Genomic DNA, 21704 nt, shown 5'->3' with positions numbered 1-21704 from the left:
TAAATTTTTGTCATAAGTGAGGAAATAATTAGCATAATCAATTAAGAACACCAAATCAAAAAATAATATCAATAATTAAGATGAATTGCTATCTAAATTTTTTTAATAAAAAATCATAGAATTTAAGTAATAATTGAACTATGTTAATAGAAAAAATAGAAACACAATAAAATTAAATTAAAAAGATAGCTCTTCTCACATAAATCTCCTAATTTCATATTGTAGATGAGTTCCATCCCAAATAGATTTGGTGATAAAATTTCTTGTATATAATATTCCATAAATTACAAAAAAATAAAATAAAAATAAGTATCTAGACCTTCTAGGGTACTACACTCAAAATAATTTCAAAAATAGATAAATAAAGGTACATAAAGAGGAAAAAAAAATATATATATATATATATATATATCATATTGCAATATAAATGTAAAAGTTTACATATGAATTACCCGCGTCTAGCCATTTTGATATTGACATTCATGTCTAGCCATTTTGATATTGCCCTTAGTGAGGAAATAATCTACACAATCAATTAAAAACACCAAATTAAAAAAAAAAATATCAATAATTAAAATGAATTGCATTATCTAAAATACTTTATAAAAAATAATAGAATTTAAACAATAATTGAACTACGTCAATAGAAAAATAGAAACAAAATGAATAAAAAATAAAAAGAAGATAGCTATTATGAATAGAGATGAATAAATTAGAGTAAACAAATACATATAGAAGAAGAGATGAATAGAGAAAAAAAAAAAATTGTATGGTTCTATGAGTTTATATATATATATATATGTCCACTCCACATAAAAAAAGTTGATATGAAAAAAAAATCTAATGTCAGTTTAATTTGTGAAGGTGTGAAGTTAAAATCTAAATCTTAGAAGTCTGAAAAAAAAAAAAAAAAAACCATCAATATGTACCATAACAAAAGTTAAGAAAATCCCAAGAACCATATTCGAGCACAACAAATTAAATTATAAGCAAACATTATCGTAGCTTTTAGATTGAGGAAGATAGAAATTTACCTTGTAAATAAGGAAAAAACTGAAGAGAGGGATAGACTGCAGCATGCCGTGTATATAAAATGAAAGTGTGAAATTGATATCATTCCCTTGTAGCAATGGAATTGATTTACGTATCATGATATCAAAATCCAATAACTGATCTACTTTAAATAGTGCTATATTCACATGTACTTGTAAGAGAAGTAGAGTTCCAGTTAAACTTTATTATATAAAATCCCATGAGGAAGATGATATTTGATTATATTTAATTATTTAATTATATTTTTCATTTTTAATTGTGTTTATCTAAATATTTATAAAAAAGAAAAAGAAGAATAACAACTTCAGAAATCGTAGAAATCAAAAAATGGGAAAAAAAGAAGAATAATTTTTATTTTTATTTTTTTAAAAGAAGACAAACTGTAGGAATCAAAAATTAGGGAAAAAAAGAAGAATTTTTTATTTATTTAATGGATGAGAAGAAGTTAAGTTGATATTAAATTATTAAGTTTTTGTGTCTATCAAACTTTATCCAAAGAAGTGATTTCAAATTAAAATTTTTTATCAACTTAGAAATCATAGGAAAAAAAAAGATAAGAACAAAATTTTGGAGTGGCTCAAGTAGAATAAAGAATTCAATCCTATCTAATTGTGTTATGAGTAATGATTATCACATATTAATTAGTATACAACTAAATTTTGGATATTGATTTATCATATTTATCCAAAAAATTTGTATATATCTATTCTTAAAATCTAAAAATTTATTAAAATTTCTGCAATTTGGTTGAGACACATGACGCAATTACAGCGTCTAAGCCCAACTTTTATTATATATAATATAATATAATATGATATGATATGATATATATATAATTATATATAACCAGCTCCAAAAAAAAAAAAAAAGAAGGAAACCCCTAACGACTAATTGACAAGCTTTTTGTTGCTGAATGGCTGTACTATACCAGTACTTCGTTATGCGTTTTGAAGCCAAATATTCGAGCTTCACATGAAACCCCTTCTTCCTTCTCAAAACTCGATCTCACTACTCCTCTCTGCTCTCACTCTCAGATCTCAACTACACCTCCACTCTCTCAGCCTCAGGCCATTCTCTTCAATTTCCACCAACAAAGCCAAATGGAACTCAACCACCAACGTAATCATCACCAACCCAACTCTGCTAATCATGGAGTCATGCACCACCATGCTCCAACTCAAACAAATTCAAGCCCACATGACCCGCACTGCCCTCATCACTCACACTTTCCCTGTCAGCCGAGTCCTAGCATTTTGCGCTTTGGCTGATTCTGGTGACATTCAATATGCCCGTGTGCTTTTTTCTCAGATTGAAAGACCCAATACTTATATGTGGAACACTATGATCAGGGGCTACTGTAAAGCCAAAATTCCCACCATTGGGTTTTCATTTTTTCGTCAAATGGCTCGAGAATGCGTCGAAATGGATCGCCGGAGCTTTGTTTTTGCGCTCAAGGCGTGCGAGCAGTTTTGTACAGTTTTAGAGGGGGAATCAGTTCACTGTTGGATTTGGAAGATGGGTTTTGATTCGGATTTAGTAGTGAGAAATGGGTTGGTTCATTTTTATGCTGAATGTGGGTGTCTGAATTTTGCACGTGAAGTGTTTGATCAAAGTTTTGAAAGAGATGTTGTTACGTGGACCTCGATGATTGATGGATATGTGGTGCATAATTGTTCGGAGGAGGCATTGAAATTGTTTAATTCAATGTTAATGAGTGATGTTGAGCCAAATGAGGTTACTATGATTGCTGTACTTTCAGCGTGCTCCCTAAAGGGGGACTTAACTATGGGAAAAAGTATCCATGAGTATATAAAAAAGAGGAACGTTAATTATAGCCTGAATTTGCAAAACGCTATGTTGGATATGTATGTAAAATGTGGTTGCTTGGTTGCTGCTAGGGAGGTTTTTGATGACATGAAAATTAGAGATGTGTTTTCATGGACTATTATGGTTAATGGGTATGCTAAGTTTGGTGAGTTGGATTTAGCAAGGAAGTTTTTTGATGCCATGCCTGAAAAAAATGTGGTCTCTTGGAATGCAATGATTGCAGGTTATTCTCAGAATAATCAACCAGAGGAAGCATTGAAGTTGTTTCGTAACTTGGTGGGAGTTGGTTTGCATCCAATAGAGAACACATTGGTCTGTGTGCTCTCTGCTTGTGGTCAACTGGGTTCTTTGGATTTGGGTCAATGGATTCACCACTACTATATTAATCAAAAGCAGATTCAACCTAGTGTGATCCTGGCAAATGCATTTATTGACATGTATGCTAAATGTGGGAGTATTGATGCAGCTGCAATGATTTTTAACGAAACGGTGGAGAGAGATTTGGTTTCTTGGAATTCCATGATTGCTGGATATGCTTCTCATGGACATGCTACAAAAGCCCTTGTCCTTTTCGATGAGATGATTAATATGGGATTTAAGCCTGATGAAATCACATTTGTGGGTGTCTTATCGGCTTGCAGTCATGGTGGTTTGGTTTCTGTCGGTCAAGAATATTTCAAAAGTATGAATAGAAATTTTGGGATAGAACCAACGGTTGAACACTATGCTTGCGTGATTGATTTATTTGGTCGAGTGGGGCTACTAGAAGAAGCTTATGAATTAATAACAAAAATGCCTATGGAAGCAAGTGTCGCTGCATGGGGCGCCCTTCTTAATGCTTGTAGAATGCATGGGAATGTTGAGGTGGGTAAGCTTTCTGCCTTTAAGCTTTTAGACTTGGATCCTGAAGATAGTGGTATCTATTCATTGCTTGCAAATATTTGTGCTCATGAGAGAAGATGGGGTGATGTAAGGATGGTTAGAAGTATGATGAGAGAGAGAGGGGTTAAGAAAACTCCTGGTAGTAGCTTGATAGAGGTCGAGGGTGAGTTTTATGAATTTTTGGTTGCTGATGGATCGCACCCTCAATCTGAAGATATTTATAGGGTATTAAACGAAATATTTTTGCTGTCCAAAGTGGAAGACTCTGTTCCTGGTACTAAACTCAATTAATGAACTTTAATGTGTTTGATGCTTTATTTACAAATTGAGTGACTGACTTTGGGGGGGATTATTTGGGCGGTCAAGATGAGGGGTCAGGGTTGCAGAACATGCATGAACCATGAAATCAAGGAGATAAGACACCAAAATTTGAGCGACTGTCTTGGCTTATAGACTTATAGTGTAAACCAAGGTCCTCAACTTGACCCATCTAGACTTCCTCTCATTCTTCTCTGGTGCAATATCTGATTCTCCCAAACCTATCTCTTCAACTTCCCTTTCTCTTCCTCACATTGGCTTATAATACGCTTTGCACTTAGGCATATTATTCTTCTTTTTCAAGCGCACATGAATCACGTAACATGTACTTGACCTGCCACTACTGGCGTGTTAATTGGGGAGGTCTTGAGTTAACTCTTACGTTCATTAACTAAGAGTGGCTTTGCAGTAATAACTAATAACTATGTGTGAGAATGAGAGAGCGCTTCTTAGAGGAGCCGGTAGATAGTGGAGGAAAGGGCATACCATTCATTGCATCCCATAAACGACCGTCAGTTTCTCAACAAACGAGGGTCTTTTTGTTATCACTCGAACCCCAACACAAGAATCATCTTTACAAAACTACACACCATTTTTTTATAAAGAAAACTGACGCATTATCTTTGGAGTTTGGAGGTTTAACCTTGAAAGGTTGTCCACCATAATTTTTAGGAATATTTTATTGATAATCGTCCATCGCTTATTGCCAAATAATTGGTAAAATCTAATGACTAGGAATAATGACATTTTTTGCAGTGTTCTATCTCTATAGTTCAATCCAACCTCTCCTCACCTAGTATCTTCTTATCTCAGAAATGTAATAGTTAAAGTTTCTTATCATTGAACAAAACACCTAGATTCAAACCTTAACTACATAAAAAACCATGAAGTGTTGTGACATGATAATAAAAAACAATTATTATTGAAGCGAATATTATAAATTCAAATTCTATAATATTTATGGGGGAAAAATGCATCACGTCTATTTCCTACAAATTTGAGTTTTTGTGTGTGTGTGTGTGTGTGTGCGCACACACCCGCAAAGTACGGAGCCACAAAAGTGACTCATGTTAAATTTTTTTTTTTATTCTTCTAAGTATAATATTATGATGAGTAATACTTAGATACAAATCCTTAAATAATATTTAAGTTCTTCAATTAAATTTAACCCCAAGTATTATAAGGTGACTTACACACATATTGATTTATTGGAAGTGATTAGTTATTCATATTTTGATTTTGCGGGACGTTTAGACACAAGAAAGTCTATTTTATAATATATTTTATTTCTTTCTAGTGGCATTATAAAGTACTAAACAAACTATTGTTGCTTCATTTATCATGGAGATATAATTTGTTGCATGCTACGAAGCTACGGCAAAAATATTATGGTTAAGGATCTTTGTCATTGGTCTTGAGATTGTCGAATCTATTTCAAGACCTTTAATTTTTTGTTACCATTTGGCTGCGAGTTTCTTCTCTTAGAATAATAAAAGTGGTTGTATAAAAAAAAAAAAATAATAATAATAATAAAAGTGGTAGTGAGTTCCAATTAGCTCAATTGGTAAAATTTTTCATGGTTGAATAAGAGATTTAGGATTCAATCCCCGTATACACCAAAAACTGATTGGTATTTTAGTCTGATGATAAAAAGCTATCATTAGGAGCGGACGCTATAAATTGAAATTCTCTAAAAAAAAGAATGAAAAAAAAAAAAAAAAAGTGGAGGTCGAAGTAAGCATATCAAACTTAAGGCACTTTAGTGCTAGAAAGAATGTGAAGGACCATAAGGTTTCCTTAAAATTTTATATATCACAAATTGTTCCAAATTCCTGAGCAGATCTGATCTAATATATAATTAATTAATTGATTTATATATATTATAAATATTTAAAATAAATAAATCTTTGTATATGATACATATTTAATTAATAAATAACAATAAAAATTCAAATTAAAAAATTTATACCAAAAAAATAAATACCAAAATAGCAATGAAGGTATATCATAAAATATATCAATGAGGATATAAGGAGTAAATAATGCCAATGCAACGTCTTACTTTGACTCATGACCTTGTTTTTCACGAGAATTTCATTTTACTTTATCTCTTCCATTTTCATGTCCATTCATTTTAGAACTTATCATCATAAACAAACCAATTGCAATAAAATAAAATAAACAATTACACTTCTTTATCCTACATTATGTAGTTCACGGTTACAAAATTACAAAAAGAATGCCAAAAAATAACAAAGAACACCAAAATAGCAATGAAACTAATGACTAAAGGTTTGCTGACCAAATAGTAAAGACCATGTTGTGCATATGGGGCTTGGTAGATTTTTTGATGTTTAATTCCTCTCTAGTTGTTTTGTATTTTGAACATATATTTTATTGTTTTTAGAGAATAAAATATATAATGTTCATTTGGGGCACATAGTATAAATATAAAAATAGTTTTATTTGTTTGGGGTATAAAAAGACACATTTTTTTATAGAGATAGTTTCTGATGATGCCGAAAAAGTCACCAGTGAGCCATACGGTTCTCGCACACTCGAAACAACACCTGCATAACAAAAAGAGAAGACCTTGCAGAGAGCACCGGTGTGGTGCCGGCCAAATACCCTCCGAATGTCAAGTTAGAACTTATCACAACTCTAAAGTGCTAGAGCAGGGTCAATTATGCGTACCTTGGTTTGTGAAGGCATTGGTGCTTTTATAGTAGTAGAGGGTTGACCTCTTTTCCTTTGATTAGAAGTCTTTTCCTTATAGGAGTCCCCATGAGCGTATTTTGTGGGATCCTTTCCTTATAGGGATCCTTTTGAGTAACATCAAACGTGGAGAGCAAGACATTCCCTTATACACAAAATCGTGGATAGCAAGCAAACTCATATCAAGGTCATTAGCTTACCCTATTCCCGAACTTTAGTGGTGTCAGCTTTATGCCGTCAGCTTATTAATGGCGTCAGCCTTTAAATGTGCCTCGCGGACTCCCTTCAGTGCTCCTATTAGATCTTCGTTTGATGACCTCTGCCAATGGAAGCTGAAGGTTTCACTTGTAGCTGTTAGCTTATGCCTGACGGTTCTAAGTACTATTTTTATCCTTATTAGTTTCAATTTATGAAGTTTGTTGTTGATGATTATTCTTTATTAACTGACTAAGATACCAATTGGTTGTTGGTGTAGGTAGGAATCAAACCTCAAATCTCTTATTCAACTATAAGGGACTTTACTAGTTGAACTAACTGAAAGGATTTAAATGTCTAATAGGTTGTCGAATCATAAAGAAGAATTATTAGCTCATAAAGTTTCATAAAAAAAAAAAAAAAAAAAAAACTCATAAAGTACTCACATTGGGAGTATTATACATTGAAGGAAGTTTCAATTACAATTAAGGATATCACCACCATAATTTGTGTTAGATTCTTTTTTTGAGTGGGAGTATTTTACAATTAGTTGGCATGATTCACATGCAACTCCCAAACCCATGTCACTGATGATGAAAACGGAAACTATTTTTATCCTTATCAGTTTCAATTTATGAAGTTCACTGTTGATGATTATTCTTTATTATCTGACCAAGATACCAATTGGTTTTTGGTGTAGGTAGGAATCAAATCTCAAATCTCTTATTCGACTGTAAGAGACTTTACTAGTTGAGCTAATTGAAATGATTTAAATGTCTAATAGGTTGTCGAATCATAAAGAAGAATTATTAGCTCATAAAGTTTCATTAAAAAAAAAAAAAAAAACTCATAAAGTACTCACATTGGGAGCATTATACATTAAAGGAAGTTTCAATTACAATTAAGGATATCACCACCATAATTTATGTGTTAGATTCTTTATTTGAGTGGGAGTATTTTACAATTAGTTGGCATGATTAACATGCAACTCCCAAACCCATGTCACTGATGATGAAAATGGAAACGATAATGCCAATTCACGCATGAACCAATAGCCTACTTGTTCATAACAATAACGCCAATTCACACGGAAATGATAAAGTCCATAATTATTTCACAATATTCTAAAATAGCCTACCAACTCATATGAGCTCAAAAAAATATGAATTTTTTTTTTTAATATTAATTTAAAAATATTGTCAAATTATTGTTGATTTTTATTTTGTCCCTAGAGAAAAAGCTAAAGTTAAAGTTGAAGTGGAATCTTGAAAGGGACAAAAAGTAGGAAACCAAAGTAGAAAGTTGAAGTGTTTTGTTTTCTGAGCCTGTCATACCATTACCACCGCGAAGTTTCTCTCCACTTGCTTGCCACTTTCACATCTTCTTCATTCATCAGGAAAATAGGTTTCCGATTTTCTTTCCCTTTTGATGTCTTTTGCTTCGCTTACTGAGTTTTCTACCCAAAATCTAAGGCAGAAAAAGTACATTTATTGCATTTAGATAGGAGATTTGATGGTCTTTGTTATCTTCTTGGCGTTATTTTAAGTGTGATTTTTCCACTATAATCAGTATCTTTGAAGAAATATGGGGTACTCAAGCCAAAGCCAAGCACGCTGCCGTTCCTATCCAGGTATGCTTTCACTTCTTTCTAATGTCATTTGATTACCCAATAGTTTGTAGCTTTGTGTTCTATATATTAAAGAATTAAAAGTCATTTATAACTATATGGACAATAGTTTGTGTTCTGAAACTCATTGTACTGAACAGATCTAATACTTATTGTTCTGATATTGAAATGCATGTATAATCTATATACGAGTAACGCTACAAATACAAATTATTTTATAACATTTTTATAAATTGCTGAGGTGGCTTTAGCATTTTTCAAATAATTATTGTAAGTAAAAATGTGATGTTAGTAATGAGCCCATATTAAAATTAGTAAAAATTTGTCACATCAACAATTTGTAAAAATGTTGTAAAATAGTTTGTGTCTATAGTATTACTCATTTACATATATCTAAAAGCAAGCGTAGCATTTATTATTACTACACTCTTGTTAAGTCACATTAGCGGCCATATCACTATTTTATTTTATTTTATTTTTTTATTTTTATCAAAAAAAATTTGTTGCCAAATGTAATACACTACATGCCATCATAAATTCTAATTGTTTATTGTCTATATTGAAAGCTCCTTTCAACATTGAGTGTCATTTTCTTTCCATCCTAATCCTTTTATATATACACACACAAAATACATTTTACTACTTAATCATTAAGTCATATCATTCACTTATTTTTTATCTCTTCTTTTCTTTTTTAAAATCTTCTTCTCACTACTCTCTAAAAAATCAAAAACAAAAATATCTTCTTCTCCCTATTAGTCCACACCTATAGTTACACTTCCTCCAACCTTTCATTTCCCTTTTTGCCTCTTTACTTCCCCCACTACTCTCTACTTCACCGTTACACTTCCTTCATCATTTTTCATAATTTGACTCTTCTTCTTCCCATTTTATTTGTACACGCCTTACATTTCCTCCAATTTTTCTCTTTCCTCTTTGCCTCTTTACCTCCCCCACTACTCTCTATTTCGCCGTTACACTTTCTTCATCATTTTCTCTTTTTTTATAACTTGACTTTTCTTCTTCTCATTTTATTTGTATAAATTTGATATCATTTCTTCCATTTCAATCCATATTTTTACCACAAAAAAAAATTGTGAGTACTCTCTCTCTCTCGGTAAATTTTTGTTATTTTTTATAACTCTAATTTAGATTAATGGTTTTTTTTTTTAAAATATATGTTTGGGGATTGTGTGTGTGTTTTTTTTTAATATAATTTCTCTTTACAAAGTCTTCTCTCTCCCTTTTATATCTTTGGTTGAATTTCGGTTTAGGTAAATACTTAGATTTTTTTTTGGAAATAGGAATTTGAGTTTATATCAAAATACAATCTACATGGCAATGAATTAGAATATTCCTACCAATTGTTTGAACAATAAATTATGATGAAGTCTAACTTTTGTTTCTCTGGTTTCATTTTAATTTTGGTTAAGATAAATTTGTATTTTTGTGATGAGTTTTGATTACATGATATCTCCTTATTCTTTAAGAGAGTTGAAACTTATAATGTTTAGTTGTGTATTAGGTTTTTTTTTTTTTAGAGAGTTTCAACCTATGGCGTCCGCTCCTGATGATAGCTCTTTATCAAGTTGTATATTAGGTTAATATAACATACTACAACAAAAGTTAGAAAGATATGGTTCACTTTAAAAAAATATTTATCAAACATACAAAAAATAATATAATGATATATTTGTAGAGATAAATAGATAAAAAATTCTTGTAGAAATCATTTTAAAAAGGGCAAGACTTAGGTACAGTACTTAGGTGCTGTTCATTAGGTTCCCATTTTAAGATTCTGCTATGTGGATTTTTTCTCATAGGATGGAAGTATATTTTTTAAGTAAGTATCCATGTGGCAAAATCTTAAAAAGGGAACCTAAGGAACAACACCTAAGGTACTGTACCTAAGTTTTGTCTTTTTAAAAATTGACAATACTTGAAGTAAGTGTTACTTTTAATATATTACACCCAATTATATATATATATATATATATATATGTGTGTGTGTGTGTATTCCCAGGTATCACGTGGACTCACGGCTAGTTTATTTAAACGATGTAACAATATATAAATTTAATTTAATGGTTAATGAAAAAGTAGTCGTGAAAACTGAAAAACACATTTGAGACGGCAAAAAATCAGATATGAGATTTTTATGATAAAAAACGTATTTTAGAAGTAGAAAAATCAAATCTTGAATTTTTATGGTAGAAAAATAACCCAAAACAGCAATGAAGCGAATTGAAAAAGAGAGAAATGGGAGAAGAATACCTTACGGTGAGCAAAGTACTTTGTTGAAAAATATAACCACACCCGAATTATTTGAAGATAGCAGACTATAAGATTAATTGCAGTAGAAAAAGTATAAATGCAAGGTAAACTTAGGTAACAAATTCATAACATTTACTTAGATTAAGCAGATTATGAGCAATGGGAGTTACGAAGCCCCAGATCATAGAGAAGTGGTGAACAAGTAAAAAACAAAGGCTGTTAATGGTTACCTTCTGCTATCCCAATTCATCAATGGACGTTGGACTAGCTGAGAAGCTTATAAAGTCAGGAAGCCCACCTGTATACAAGACCTTAACAAATGAAGAGTATTTTCATAGCTTTATATGCCCTTCATTTTACGGTTCTTCTACAACACAACTGATTAATTGATCATCTGTGAGATATCGGACTCTGAGGTTGACAAATAGTGGTCTAAGTGGTTTTGAAACCACATGTAGCTCACTAATGATCGATGTGCTCATAGTTCAAAGGTAATTACTCATTTTAACTTTTGTTTCTCTTTTAGACTAGCATTATCAAAGCCAAGGCAAGAAAGTTGTAGTGAAGCAACTTGAAGAATCAACTTCTACAGCTAAGGGATCAGTTACAGAACAGGTGGAATTGCATTCATCCAGGCAGATTGCACAAACATAGTCTTCAGGGAATCAAGCATCAAGTTGCCAAAAGCAAGGAGCATCGAGTTGCCAAGACAAAAGAGTGAAGTTGAATAACAAGCTGCATAAACGGCAGTGTAGTTTTCTTCTAGTTTAGCAGTGTTTGTTAGTTTTAATTCACACATGTCTTGGTTAGTTATTTACTGTAGCAGGTTTAAGAGTTTGTTAAGTTAGTTACAAAGTGTGTATCTCGATTTGTATATAAAGCCTTAAACTCTATTAATGCAAATCAAGAAATCAGTTTTACCAAATTGGAAATTTCTCACATGGTATCAGAGCAATCCTCTAGAAATTTATGAAATGAGGTTCTTTCAATTTGGTAATTTTCTACTGATTTCCTTTTCTTCTTCTTCAATTTCCCTTCTTTCGATGCCATTGTTGATCTTTGTAAAGCTTCCTTAAGCTCTTCTATGGCTGCTGCAGCAGCAAACACTTCCTCAGAAACTTCATCTCCACCACAAGATTCATACAATCCAAATGATCCTATGTTCTTGCATCACGGAGAGAATCCTGGTGCTGTGCTCACTTCTCAACCTTAAATTGGAGGTGAGAACTACCCTACTTGGGCAAGGTCCGTGAGAAAATCACTCATTGCCAAGAACAAGCTTGGTTTTATAGATGGTTCTTTAACCATTTCCTTACCATTGGTGGATTCTCCTTCAGCTGTTCAAGTTTGGATCCAAGCTGACAATATGGTTGGAGCTTGGATCATCAATTCAGTTTCTCCCAAAATCCAAGCAAGTATCATATACAAAGTCACAACCCTAGAGATTTGGACCGATCTCAAAGATGCTTTCCGTCAAGGAAATGAACCTAAGGTGTTCAATATTCAGAAGCGAATTGCTAAGCTTCATCAAGGAGAACAATCCATTACTGACTATTTCACTTAGTTGAAGGTGCTATGGGATCAGCTACAGAATTTCAGTCCCTTTACTTTGTGCACATGTGGAAAGTGTGTTTGTGGCATTAACCAAAGACTTGCAAATCTTCAAGCAAAGGAGTCAGTGATGAAGTTCCTTATGAGACTCGGTGAATCTTTCTCTCAAGTGAAGACTCAAATACTTCTAATGGATCCACTCCCTTCAATCAAAAAAGCATACTCCTTGTTCATTCAAGAAGAGATGCAAAGGTCTGTGAGAAATTCAATCAGGGTTGAATCAACTACCTTAGCCACCAAATCACAGAATTTTGCTACTTCTGGTCACAATGCCAAAGGAAAGGAGAGACCTTTTTGCACTCATTGTAGAAAATTGGGTCATACAGTGGATAAATGTTACAAATTGCATGGTTTTCCTCCAGGTTTTAAGTTCAAGAACAACAAGAATGCCTCAGCTCATCAGGTTTCATCAAATCTTGAGCTGCTTCAAGGCAATGTTCCTCATGCCACTGTAGATTTCACCTCAGCTGTTGTTGCTTCTCATGCTCCAGCTTTTACTCATGATCAATATCACCAACTCTTGGCCTTGATTGGTTCATGCTCTACTCAGCAACTTCCACAAGGTCCAGAACCACATGTTGCTAATGTAGTGGCTTTACCAACAAATGCAGTTGTAGATACCTCTATCAATTTTAAGCATTCAGTATTTTTTGCTAAAATTGTCAATAGGAGAGCTTATGGACTTAAAACTTGAGTGATTGACATTGGTGCAAGTAATCACATAGTTTGTTCCATACAATTGTTAACTCCTTATACTGAAATTTCACACATTATGGTTGAATTGCCTAATGGGTAAGCTGCTGTTGTAACTCACATTGGAACCATACAACTTTCATCTCACATTACTCTTACAAATGTCCTTTGTGTCCCCTCATTCACTTTCAATCTTTTATCAGTTAGTGCTTTAACTAAATCACAGCCCTTTTGCCTTGTTTTTCTATCCAAATTTTGCTTTATATAGGACCTTACCAGTTGGAGAATGATTGGAATGGGCCAAATGCATGATGGTTTATACTTGTTACAAGATTCAAGCATATCTCAAGCCATTAACTCCCTTGCTGATTTTCTCTCCAAGCACAATTTCAAGTCTTTTACTGGTTTTTGTTCTTCTACTCTTCAAAATAATCTGTTTTCTCTTTGGCATTCAAGACTAGGACACCCCTCTGATGTAAAAGTTCATTCCCTAAGTCATGTTTTTCCCTTTCTTCAACATTGTTGTACTAAGTCTTGTACTGTTTGCCCTTTGGCAAAACAAAAGAGGCTTCCTTTCCCTTTTGATAATAAAAGATCTTCTCATTCTTTTGATCTTGTGCATATGGATGTTTGGGGACCCTTTTCTGTTTTAGTATTTGATGGTCATAGATTTTTTCTCACTATGTTTGATGATGCTTCAAGGGCAATAAATCTGATGTTAGGGCCATAATTGTTTCTTCTACAATATAGTCCTAACTCAATTTGGAACTAAAATCAAATCCATTAGATCTGATAATGCCCTTGAATTTAATATGCCTGATTTTTATAATTCAAATGACACTATTCATCAGCAAAGTTGTATTTATACTCCACAACAAAATTCAATTGTGGAAAGGAAGCATCAGCACATACTTGCCACAACTAGGGCATTACAAATACAATCTAATGTTCCTTTAGCCTTTTAGGGTGACTGTGTTCTCACTGTTGTTCATTTGATAAATAGGCTTCCCTCTCCTCTTCTAAATAACAAAACACCTTATGAGCTCCTTTTCAATAAAGTTCCTTCCTATTCTCACCTTAGAACCTTTGGTTGTCTTTGCTATGCCACCAATACCAATCCTCACAAGCATAAGTTCTCTCCTAGAGCTAGGAAATTTGTCTTTCTAGGCTAACCCTTTAATGTCAAAGGGTACAAACTCTTTGACCTTGAATCACATTTTGTTTTTATCTCTAGGGATGTAGTATTTCATGAGATTGTCTTCCCTTTTTCAAAAGGGACAACTATTGAGTCTGTTGATTTGATTCCCTTACCTATCCTACCCTCTATTCCTTCACCTACTTTCTCTGATTTTCCTTTATCCACTGCCTTTTCTCCTTCTTCATCAGTTTCTGATGACACCATCATCCAAGTTCATCATGATCCTGATAAGGAAACTCAAGATTTTCCTGACGCACTTGATGCATCGGATGCACTCACTGAGTCTACTACATCTGTTGTACCTAGCCATTCTCCTAGTGCATCATATCTTCTTAATTATGTTCCTCATTTTGCTAGAAGATCCACCAGAACCTCTAAACCACCTTCATACCTTCAAGCTTATCACTGTAATCAAGTGTCATCAGCTCATAATTAACCTCACAAATTTGGAGATAAATTATCAATGTTTGAATTTTAGTTTAAGTTGGACTTGTTAGAGAGATAGAGTTTAACTCCCTGTTAAGTTTTAATTAAACAAAAATAATTTTGTTTTAAAAAAATAATAATGATGAGTTTGAGTTTAAGTTGGACTTGTTAGAGAGATAGAATTTCACTGCTTGTTAAATTTAGACTAAACAAAAATAATTCTATTTAAATAAAATGATAATTTTAATTAAATATTGTACTGACGTGAAAAAATGTAAGAGTTTTAGAGGTTTCGGTTATATTATAATAATAATAATAATAAGAAAAATGTATGAAAACCTACAAGCTACCACCTCTAGTAATTTTTTAGAATATTCTTATGATTTGTTTCTCTCAAATACAAAAATTGGAGGACTTTAGAGGATATAAATGGGAGAGGATCTTATCCCAAGTTGGATAAAAACCATCAGATAACATCTATATGACCAATCCAGTGATTGTTGGGAACTTCTAAATTGATGGAATATACAAAATCGTGAATGACCATCCTAGTGATTGCTAAGAACTTCTTAATTGATGGAATATACAAAATCGTGAGAAACATTTAAAAACTATTACCATTTTTTTTTTAAATAATTCAATCGTTACAATAATGGTAGAGGGGAGATTTGAACCCTAAAAAATGTTTGTTGGAAATGCCAGAAAGTGTCAATTGAGCAACAAGGCTCTTGGGAATTGTTATCTCTTTTTTCAAGCATGAGATCAAGGGCTAAATGAAAAATCACAATGGAATTGGCAAGATCTCATATATTTTAAAAGTGTGTTCCAAGTTTGCCTCCAATAATTAAAATTTGAAAAAAAAAAAAAAAAAAAACAACAACAACAACAACAATTGACATACCAACAAATAATTATGCTCCATCCTCAATAGATGGAGAATTTCTTTTCACTGACAGTTCTTATAAATTCTGATGGACACAATTTCCTGATAAATATCAAACCATCCCTTCCAACATCCCTGCTTACACAGAAGTTGATGAACAGATCCTTGCACAAGTTCACATGAGATGACAGATCAACCAAGTTGTACCTATTTGCACTACAGCTCCTACATCTACCAAACTACCATAGATATAGCTAACATGATAACTCAATTCAATTAAACTAAATCTTAATTCTAAAAAAATTGGGGTCAGCTCCATTTGTAGATGTATAATGTAATGGTAAAAGGCCTAAAATATAAAAAATGCATACTACTCATACAGTGAATATCATTTGAGAGAGAGAGAGAGAGCAAGTAGCAGAATCCTACAACAATGAAATCTAAAGACGTGATCATCTTTTAAACTGCGCCCCCCCCCCCCCCCCCCCCAAAAAAAAGAAAGCCCCCAAAAATGCAAAGGCTATATTCTTGAAATGTTACACTGCACCCATAAAATTCAATCCTATACGGGATATTTATAATATGAGTGATAGTCTTATACATAAGGATTCATTCTATTAGAGGTTTATTTATGAATAATCACTTAAAAACATTATCTGATCAATATACATTATTTGGTGAATAGACACTCCTTGATTGAAGGGAGAAAATACATGGTGTTTCCGATGCATGCATCTTCCCTCTCACATGAGGGTGGACCCCACAAGAGAGGGTGGACCTCACACTTGTGGGATCCACCCTCATGTGAGAGAGAAGATGCATGCACCGCAAACACCATATACTACCTCGATTGAAGAAGTATTAAGGAGAACAAAAATTAAAGAGATCCATAGTCCGGCCATATAAAGCCACGTGTTCTACATCATAGAGTTTTGAAGTTGTGGGCAAGAATTCTGTTATAATTCACATTATTTTGCAATGAGATTTTCTCTACAAATTACTTGGACAACATTAGTTGTAGGTATATTTATTTTCTTGTGCACTTCAAGATTTCTTTCACAAGTTGCACCCATAAAATTGTACATATATCTCACGAGTGAAATAGTACTTACTATTTTTAACGAAACCTTATTTTATGTAATAAATTATGATATGATCAACCTAGACTAAGATAAATTATAATTTATTCAAAAGCTTTTATATCTAGGGGTAACCCCAGGTTCCTGATGAAAAGATCTGAGAAATGGAAGTTGAAGTTGAGGAAAAAAAGAGAATCCAAAGTTAAATCAACCAATCACAACACACAAATTGTTAAACGGGAAGGGAAAAAAAGCAAACCCAAAGTTTTTTTTTTTAAGGTTAAATTATAAATTATATCTTCTAATTTTGTCTAAAATTCAATTCAGTCTCGTAACTTCAATTTCATTCAATTTAGTTCTTCAACTATGAACTTTATTTAATTTAGTTTTCTTGTTAGTGTTTGTGGAACTGTATTGGTCGTTATTGTCCCAATCTCAAAAATGGCGTAGTTTCGATTTTTTTTTTTAAATTTTTTAAAACTAAAAAAAAGGGAGATTGTAATTAAAGATTAAAAAAGAATTTAAACAAAAATTATAAAACCCACAACACAAACAAATACACAAATTTTGGTAACAAGAAAAACGACATGAAGATAGTCTCCTTTGTGTCTTTTTGTAACTAAAATTAGAAAAATTGCTATGATTTTTTAATGGAGTTTATGGTGTGTTTATATGTTAAAATCTCATTCATTCTCTCACGTGAATGTGTGTTTGTTTCTTAAAAACAAATAAAATAAAATAAAATTGATCAGCTAATTGATCAATTCTCAGCCCAGCAAGCTTTATAGCCCTGCCCACTCGGTCAGCTAATTGATTGGCTTTGCCAAGATTTGTTTTCTAAGATTTTTTTTGTTATGGTTGACTCTAAATGGATCAAATCAAGAAAGAAAGGATGCTTGCCCTGATAGACGGAGGAGAAGGATAATAGATTTAAATTTATGTTTTTATTTTATTTTTAAAATATTCTTTATTAATTTGAATGAAAATTTTTAATTAAAGAAAATTTTAAAAATCCAAACTGTGATGTTTTTGGAACACTAATTGCTCATTTTTGACGAATCTCAACGGAATGACTAAATTGAATAAAGTTCAGAGTTAGGAGATTATATTGATTGTAATTAAAGTTCTAGGATTGAATTGAATTTTTCGCAAAATTAGAGGGTATAATTTGTAATTTAACTAAAGTAAAATTATCTTATAAGACGATTTAATACATCTTTCTCACAATATGTGTAAGTTCACACATGTGAGTCTCACATATTGAGAGAGAGATTTCATTAAATTGTGTCATGTGATATAATACTCTACTCCCTTTATTCCCCCTCAATCTAAACAGACCATTTAACTTTTAGACTTGGATCCTAAAGATAGTGGTATATATTCATTGCTTGCAGATATTTGTGCTCATGAGGGAAGATAGGTTGATGTAAGGATGGTTAAAAATATGATGAGTGAGGAGGGGTGTCAAGAAAACTCCTGGTAGTGGATTGATAGAGGTAGAGGGTGAGTTTTTTGAATTTTTAGTCGCTGATGGATCACACCCTCAATCCAAAGAGATTTATAGGGTATTAAACCATTTATTTTTGTTGTCCAAACTAGAAGAGTAAGACTCTGTTCCTGATAGTGCTCAATTCATGAACTTCCTTTCATGCGCATTGTGATGCTTTCCTAACAAATCTGAGCGACTCTTTGGGAGGAGGGAATTTTGGGTGGCCAAGGAGGAGGGGTCAGGGTTGCATAAGATGCATGAACTATGAAATTTGAGAGATGTGATACGTAGGAGTACACTGTACACGGAAGTTCAATAATGCTTGCAACTTCCCATTTCAAATAAGCTGAATGTTTAAAATTATAAAAATAAAAATGAAAACATAAAAAAAAACAAAATAAAAAACCTGCCCGACAGCACTTTGGATAATTTGGACACAAAAGTCAAAAAGTTAAAGGTCCCTGTGTGTGTGTGTGTGTGTGTGTGTGTGTGTGTGTGTGTGTGTGTGTGTGTGTGTGAGAGAGAGAGAGAGAGAGAGAGAGAGAGAGAGTTAAAAGTTGAGAAGAGAGAGAGTTAAAAGTTGAGAAGAAGGTAAGGGGGTGTTGTAGACACCCCATTTTACAACTTGCATTTAATCAACCTGTAGATCTTTAGATTTGTGATACAAAACAAATCTTGATGTTCTAACGATCATAATGGTATGTCATGGGTTTTGATCGGATCACCAGATCAAAAGTTATCATACAAACAATTTTCAATGATCATGACTTGCCTACACGATAGGCCTGATTGCGTCCCATTCTAAACACTTAATTTTGATTGGTTCTCACAAGAATTAATTTAAAATTAATCAAGTGTGATTTTTGATTGAATTGCATTTTATTTCATTTTTATAAAGAAAATAATAAAAAAATGTTTTATTTATGGCATCTTATCTGCTCTTTTGAAAAAAATTCCAGAGATATGATCCATGAAAAATTCAAAAAAAAAAAAGAAAAAGAAAAAATGCTGAAAAAACGTCATTATCTTCAGCAGTAACTTGAATCGCATTTTTGGTCAGAAAAACGTTGAAATTTGGATTTCTCTATTTCTATAAAAGTTGTAGAGAATTAAATTTCCTTTCAAAAAACATCAATCTCGAATCAATTGGAATTTTGAGCAGCAAGTTATGGCCAAAATACGAAACAGGTGCAGAAGACAACACAAATTCAGTATTATCTTCAATTTTCTCTCAAAATTTCAAATGAGTTCAACGTCAAATCTGTTCAAGCCTATATAATAGACTTATCCTTTCCCTTTGTTTCAGAAGAAATATTTTTGAAAAATAAAATGGGTAAAGAAACAGATACAGCCTATGAAAAAATTCAAAAATACTCAAAAGACGTTACTATTTTCGGCAGCAATTTGAAACACATTTTTGGCATGGATAACGTGGAAATTTGGCTTTCTCTATTTCTGAAAAAGTTGTAGATAATTGAATTTCCTTACAAAAAACACCCATCATGAATCAATTGGAATTTTGAGCGGAAAATTGGAGCCAAAATACGAAGCAGGTGCAGCATCATTTCAAAATTTGAATGGGGATCAACACCAAATCCGTCCCCAGCTCATTTAAACAGGTTATCTCCTCCCTTAGCTTCAGAAAAAAGCTAATAACTTAGCTTTAAAGCTAAGCCATCCCTTCCCCTATAAATAGAGAAGACCTCTTCCATTCTCTGGACCCGGAATTCCCTCTAGAGAGCTAGTGAGAAAGCAGGAAAAAAAGCTATTGAGCAACCATTGTTCTTACTTTGATTGTAGTTGAGTACTTCCTTGCTTTCTCCTTAGCCCTTTAGGTGATCATTTCCCCTTTTAATTTATGCTGGTAAGTAGTTAACTTTTTTTTATTCTTTATACATGCTAGAATAAATGCTTACAAATCATTATTCACTTCTTTTATGCTATGCTTGGATGAACATGCCTATGTTTTATTGGTTTTCTCTTACATGCTTAGATGAACATTTCTAGGCCAATACACAATTTTCTTTTGAATGCTTAGATGAGCGCTTCTAGGCTAAAACACAACTTTCTCTTTAATACTTAGATGAACATGTTTAGGTAGTTGTTTTACATTTTTAAATGCTTGAACAAACATGTCAAAGTATTTTGATTTTGCCTAGAAAAACATGTCTAGGGTTTTTCTTTTACTTCTCTTCATAATTGCTTGGATGATCAAATATGCTTAAAGGTTTTATTTTTATTTGCTTCTTTTTGCAATTATGTTGATGTCAAATCACATGACAATTTTGTTTTCCCTCACATGCTTAGATGAACATGTCTAGGCTAGGAATTCTTTATTTATATTGATATCTTGGATGAACATGCCATTACCTTCATTTTTTTGTTATCTAACAAGTTTTATTTATTTTTTTTTTCTCTTCATGTCAAATTCCTCTAACATATATTTATTTACACTTCTTGCAAATCACATGTTTATATGACATATTCTTTGTATTTGTTTGACATGACATGACATTGGCCACCTTAACCTAGGAGACCGGTTTTACCGGGCGAGATGGGTGCTTAATCCCTTCCCATCTCGTAAATTAGCCTCCGAACCAAGATCAAGGGTTCTAGACATTTTTTTTTTTTTGTATATACAATTTTACCTTTTTTAGAATGTAACTAGGAAATAAAGCAATGTAATTTACTTTTCTTAGATTGTACCTAGGACAAAAGGCATTGTAAATTTTTGTTACAAAATTCGATGTAAATTGTCATATACATTAATAATACAGAAGTATTTTTCATTAAAGGTTTTCTTGTTTTTCCTTTTAAAATTAAATAAGTGGCGACCCCATGTAAAACCCTCGATCTAGGGGGGAGCACATTTTACAGGTGTTTGTAAATGTTATTTAAATAACAGTTTTCAGTATTTAAACATCATAATACCATTTAACTCATACGTATTTTCATAACACTTAAACAACGTTACTAAAAATCTGTTACCAAACGGACTCCAAGACTTGGGAGAAGAGAACCGAAATAATCACAAGCGTTAACCCCCAATAATGATCTACTGACAGAATTTATGGCTTGTTTGGAAGTTTAAAAAAGGAGGGACAGTAGAGTAAAGGAAGGGAGAGTAATTCAATTACCTTATTTGGAAATTTTTTAAAGAATGAGGGAGAGGGATTTGAAAGGGTTTCAACTACTTCTAACCCCTCATTTTTAATTCCCTCAAATTGGAGAGATTTGGAGAGAGAGTAGAGTAAATAAATTATTCACCAAATGAATTCTCCAATTTACCCTTTCTAAATTAACAAAATTACAAACCGATTATATAAATAATCTTTGTTTGTTTCCTGAGAAAATTAAACACTAACGTAATGATCTGTTTGGTTGCCAAGAAAATGATTAAAGATACAGTGAAATTCTCAATTATCTCTTCCCTC

The 21704-nt window shown here is 32.5% G+C and overlaps 2 protein-coding genes across 16 annotated transcripts in view; one reads left to right on the top strand and one right to left on the bottom strand.

Moving 5' to 3' along the window:
- The window catches only part of LOC126708729 (nodulin homeobox-like), a 95010-nt gene that overhangs the window by 44614 nt on the left and 28692 nt on the right, over positions 1-21704 (bottom strand). The gene's annotated exons all lie outside the window — the stretch shown is intronic.
- Positions 1931-4079, top strand: LOC126708731 (pentatricopeptide repeat-containing protein At2g22410, mitochondrial-like). The gene has a single exon (XM_050408642.1). The coding sequence runs from the start codon at positions 2026-2028 to the stop codon at positions 4051-4053; it is 2028 nt and encodes a 675-aa protein (XP_050264599.1). The 5' UTR covers positions 1931-2025; the 3' UTR covers positions 4054-4079.

The sequence above is a fragment of the Quercus robur genome, chromosome 12 (assembly GCF_932294415.1).
Source record: "Quercus robur chromosome 12, dhQueRobu3.1, whole genome shotgun sequence".
NCBI lineage: Eukaryota > Viridiplantae > Streptophyta > Magnoliopsida > Fagales > Fagaceae > Quercus > Quercus robur.
Note: the sequence above shows the minus strand (reverse complement) of the source record. Positions and strands in the feature narration are given on the sequence as shown.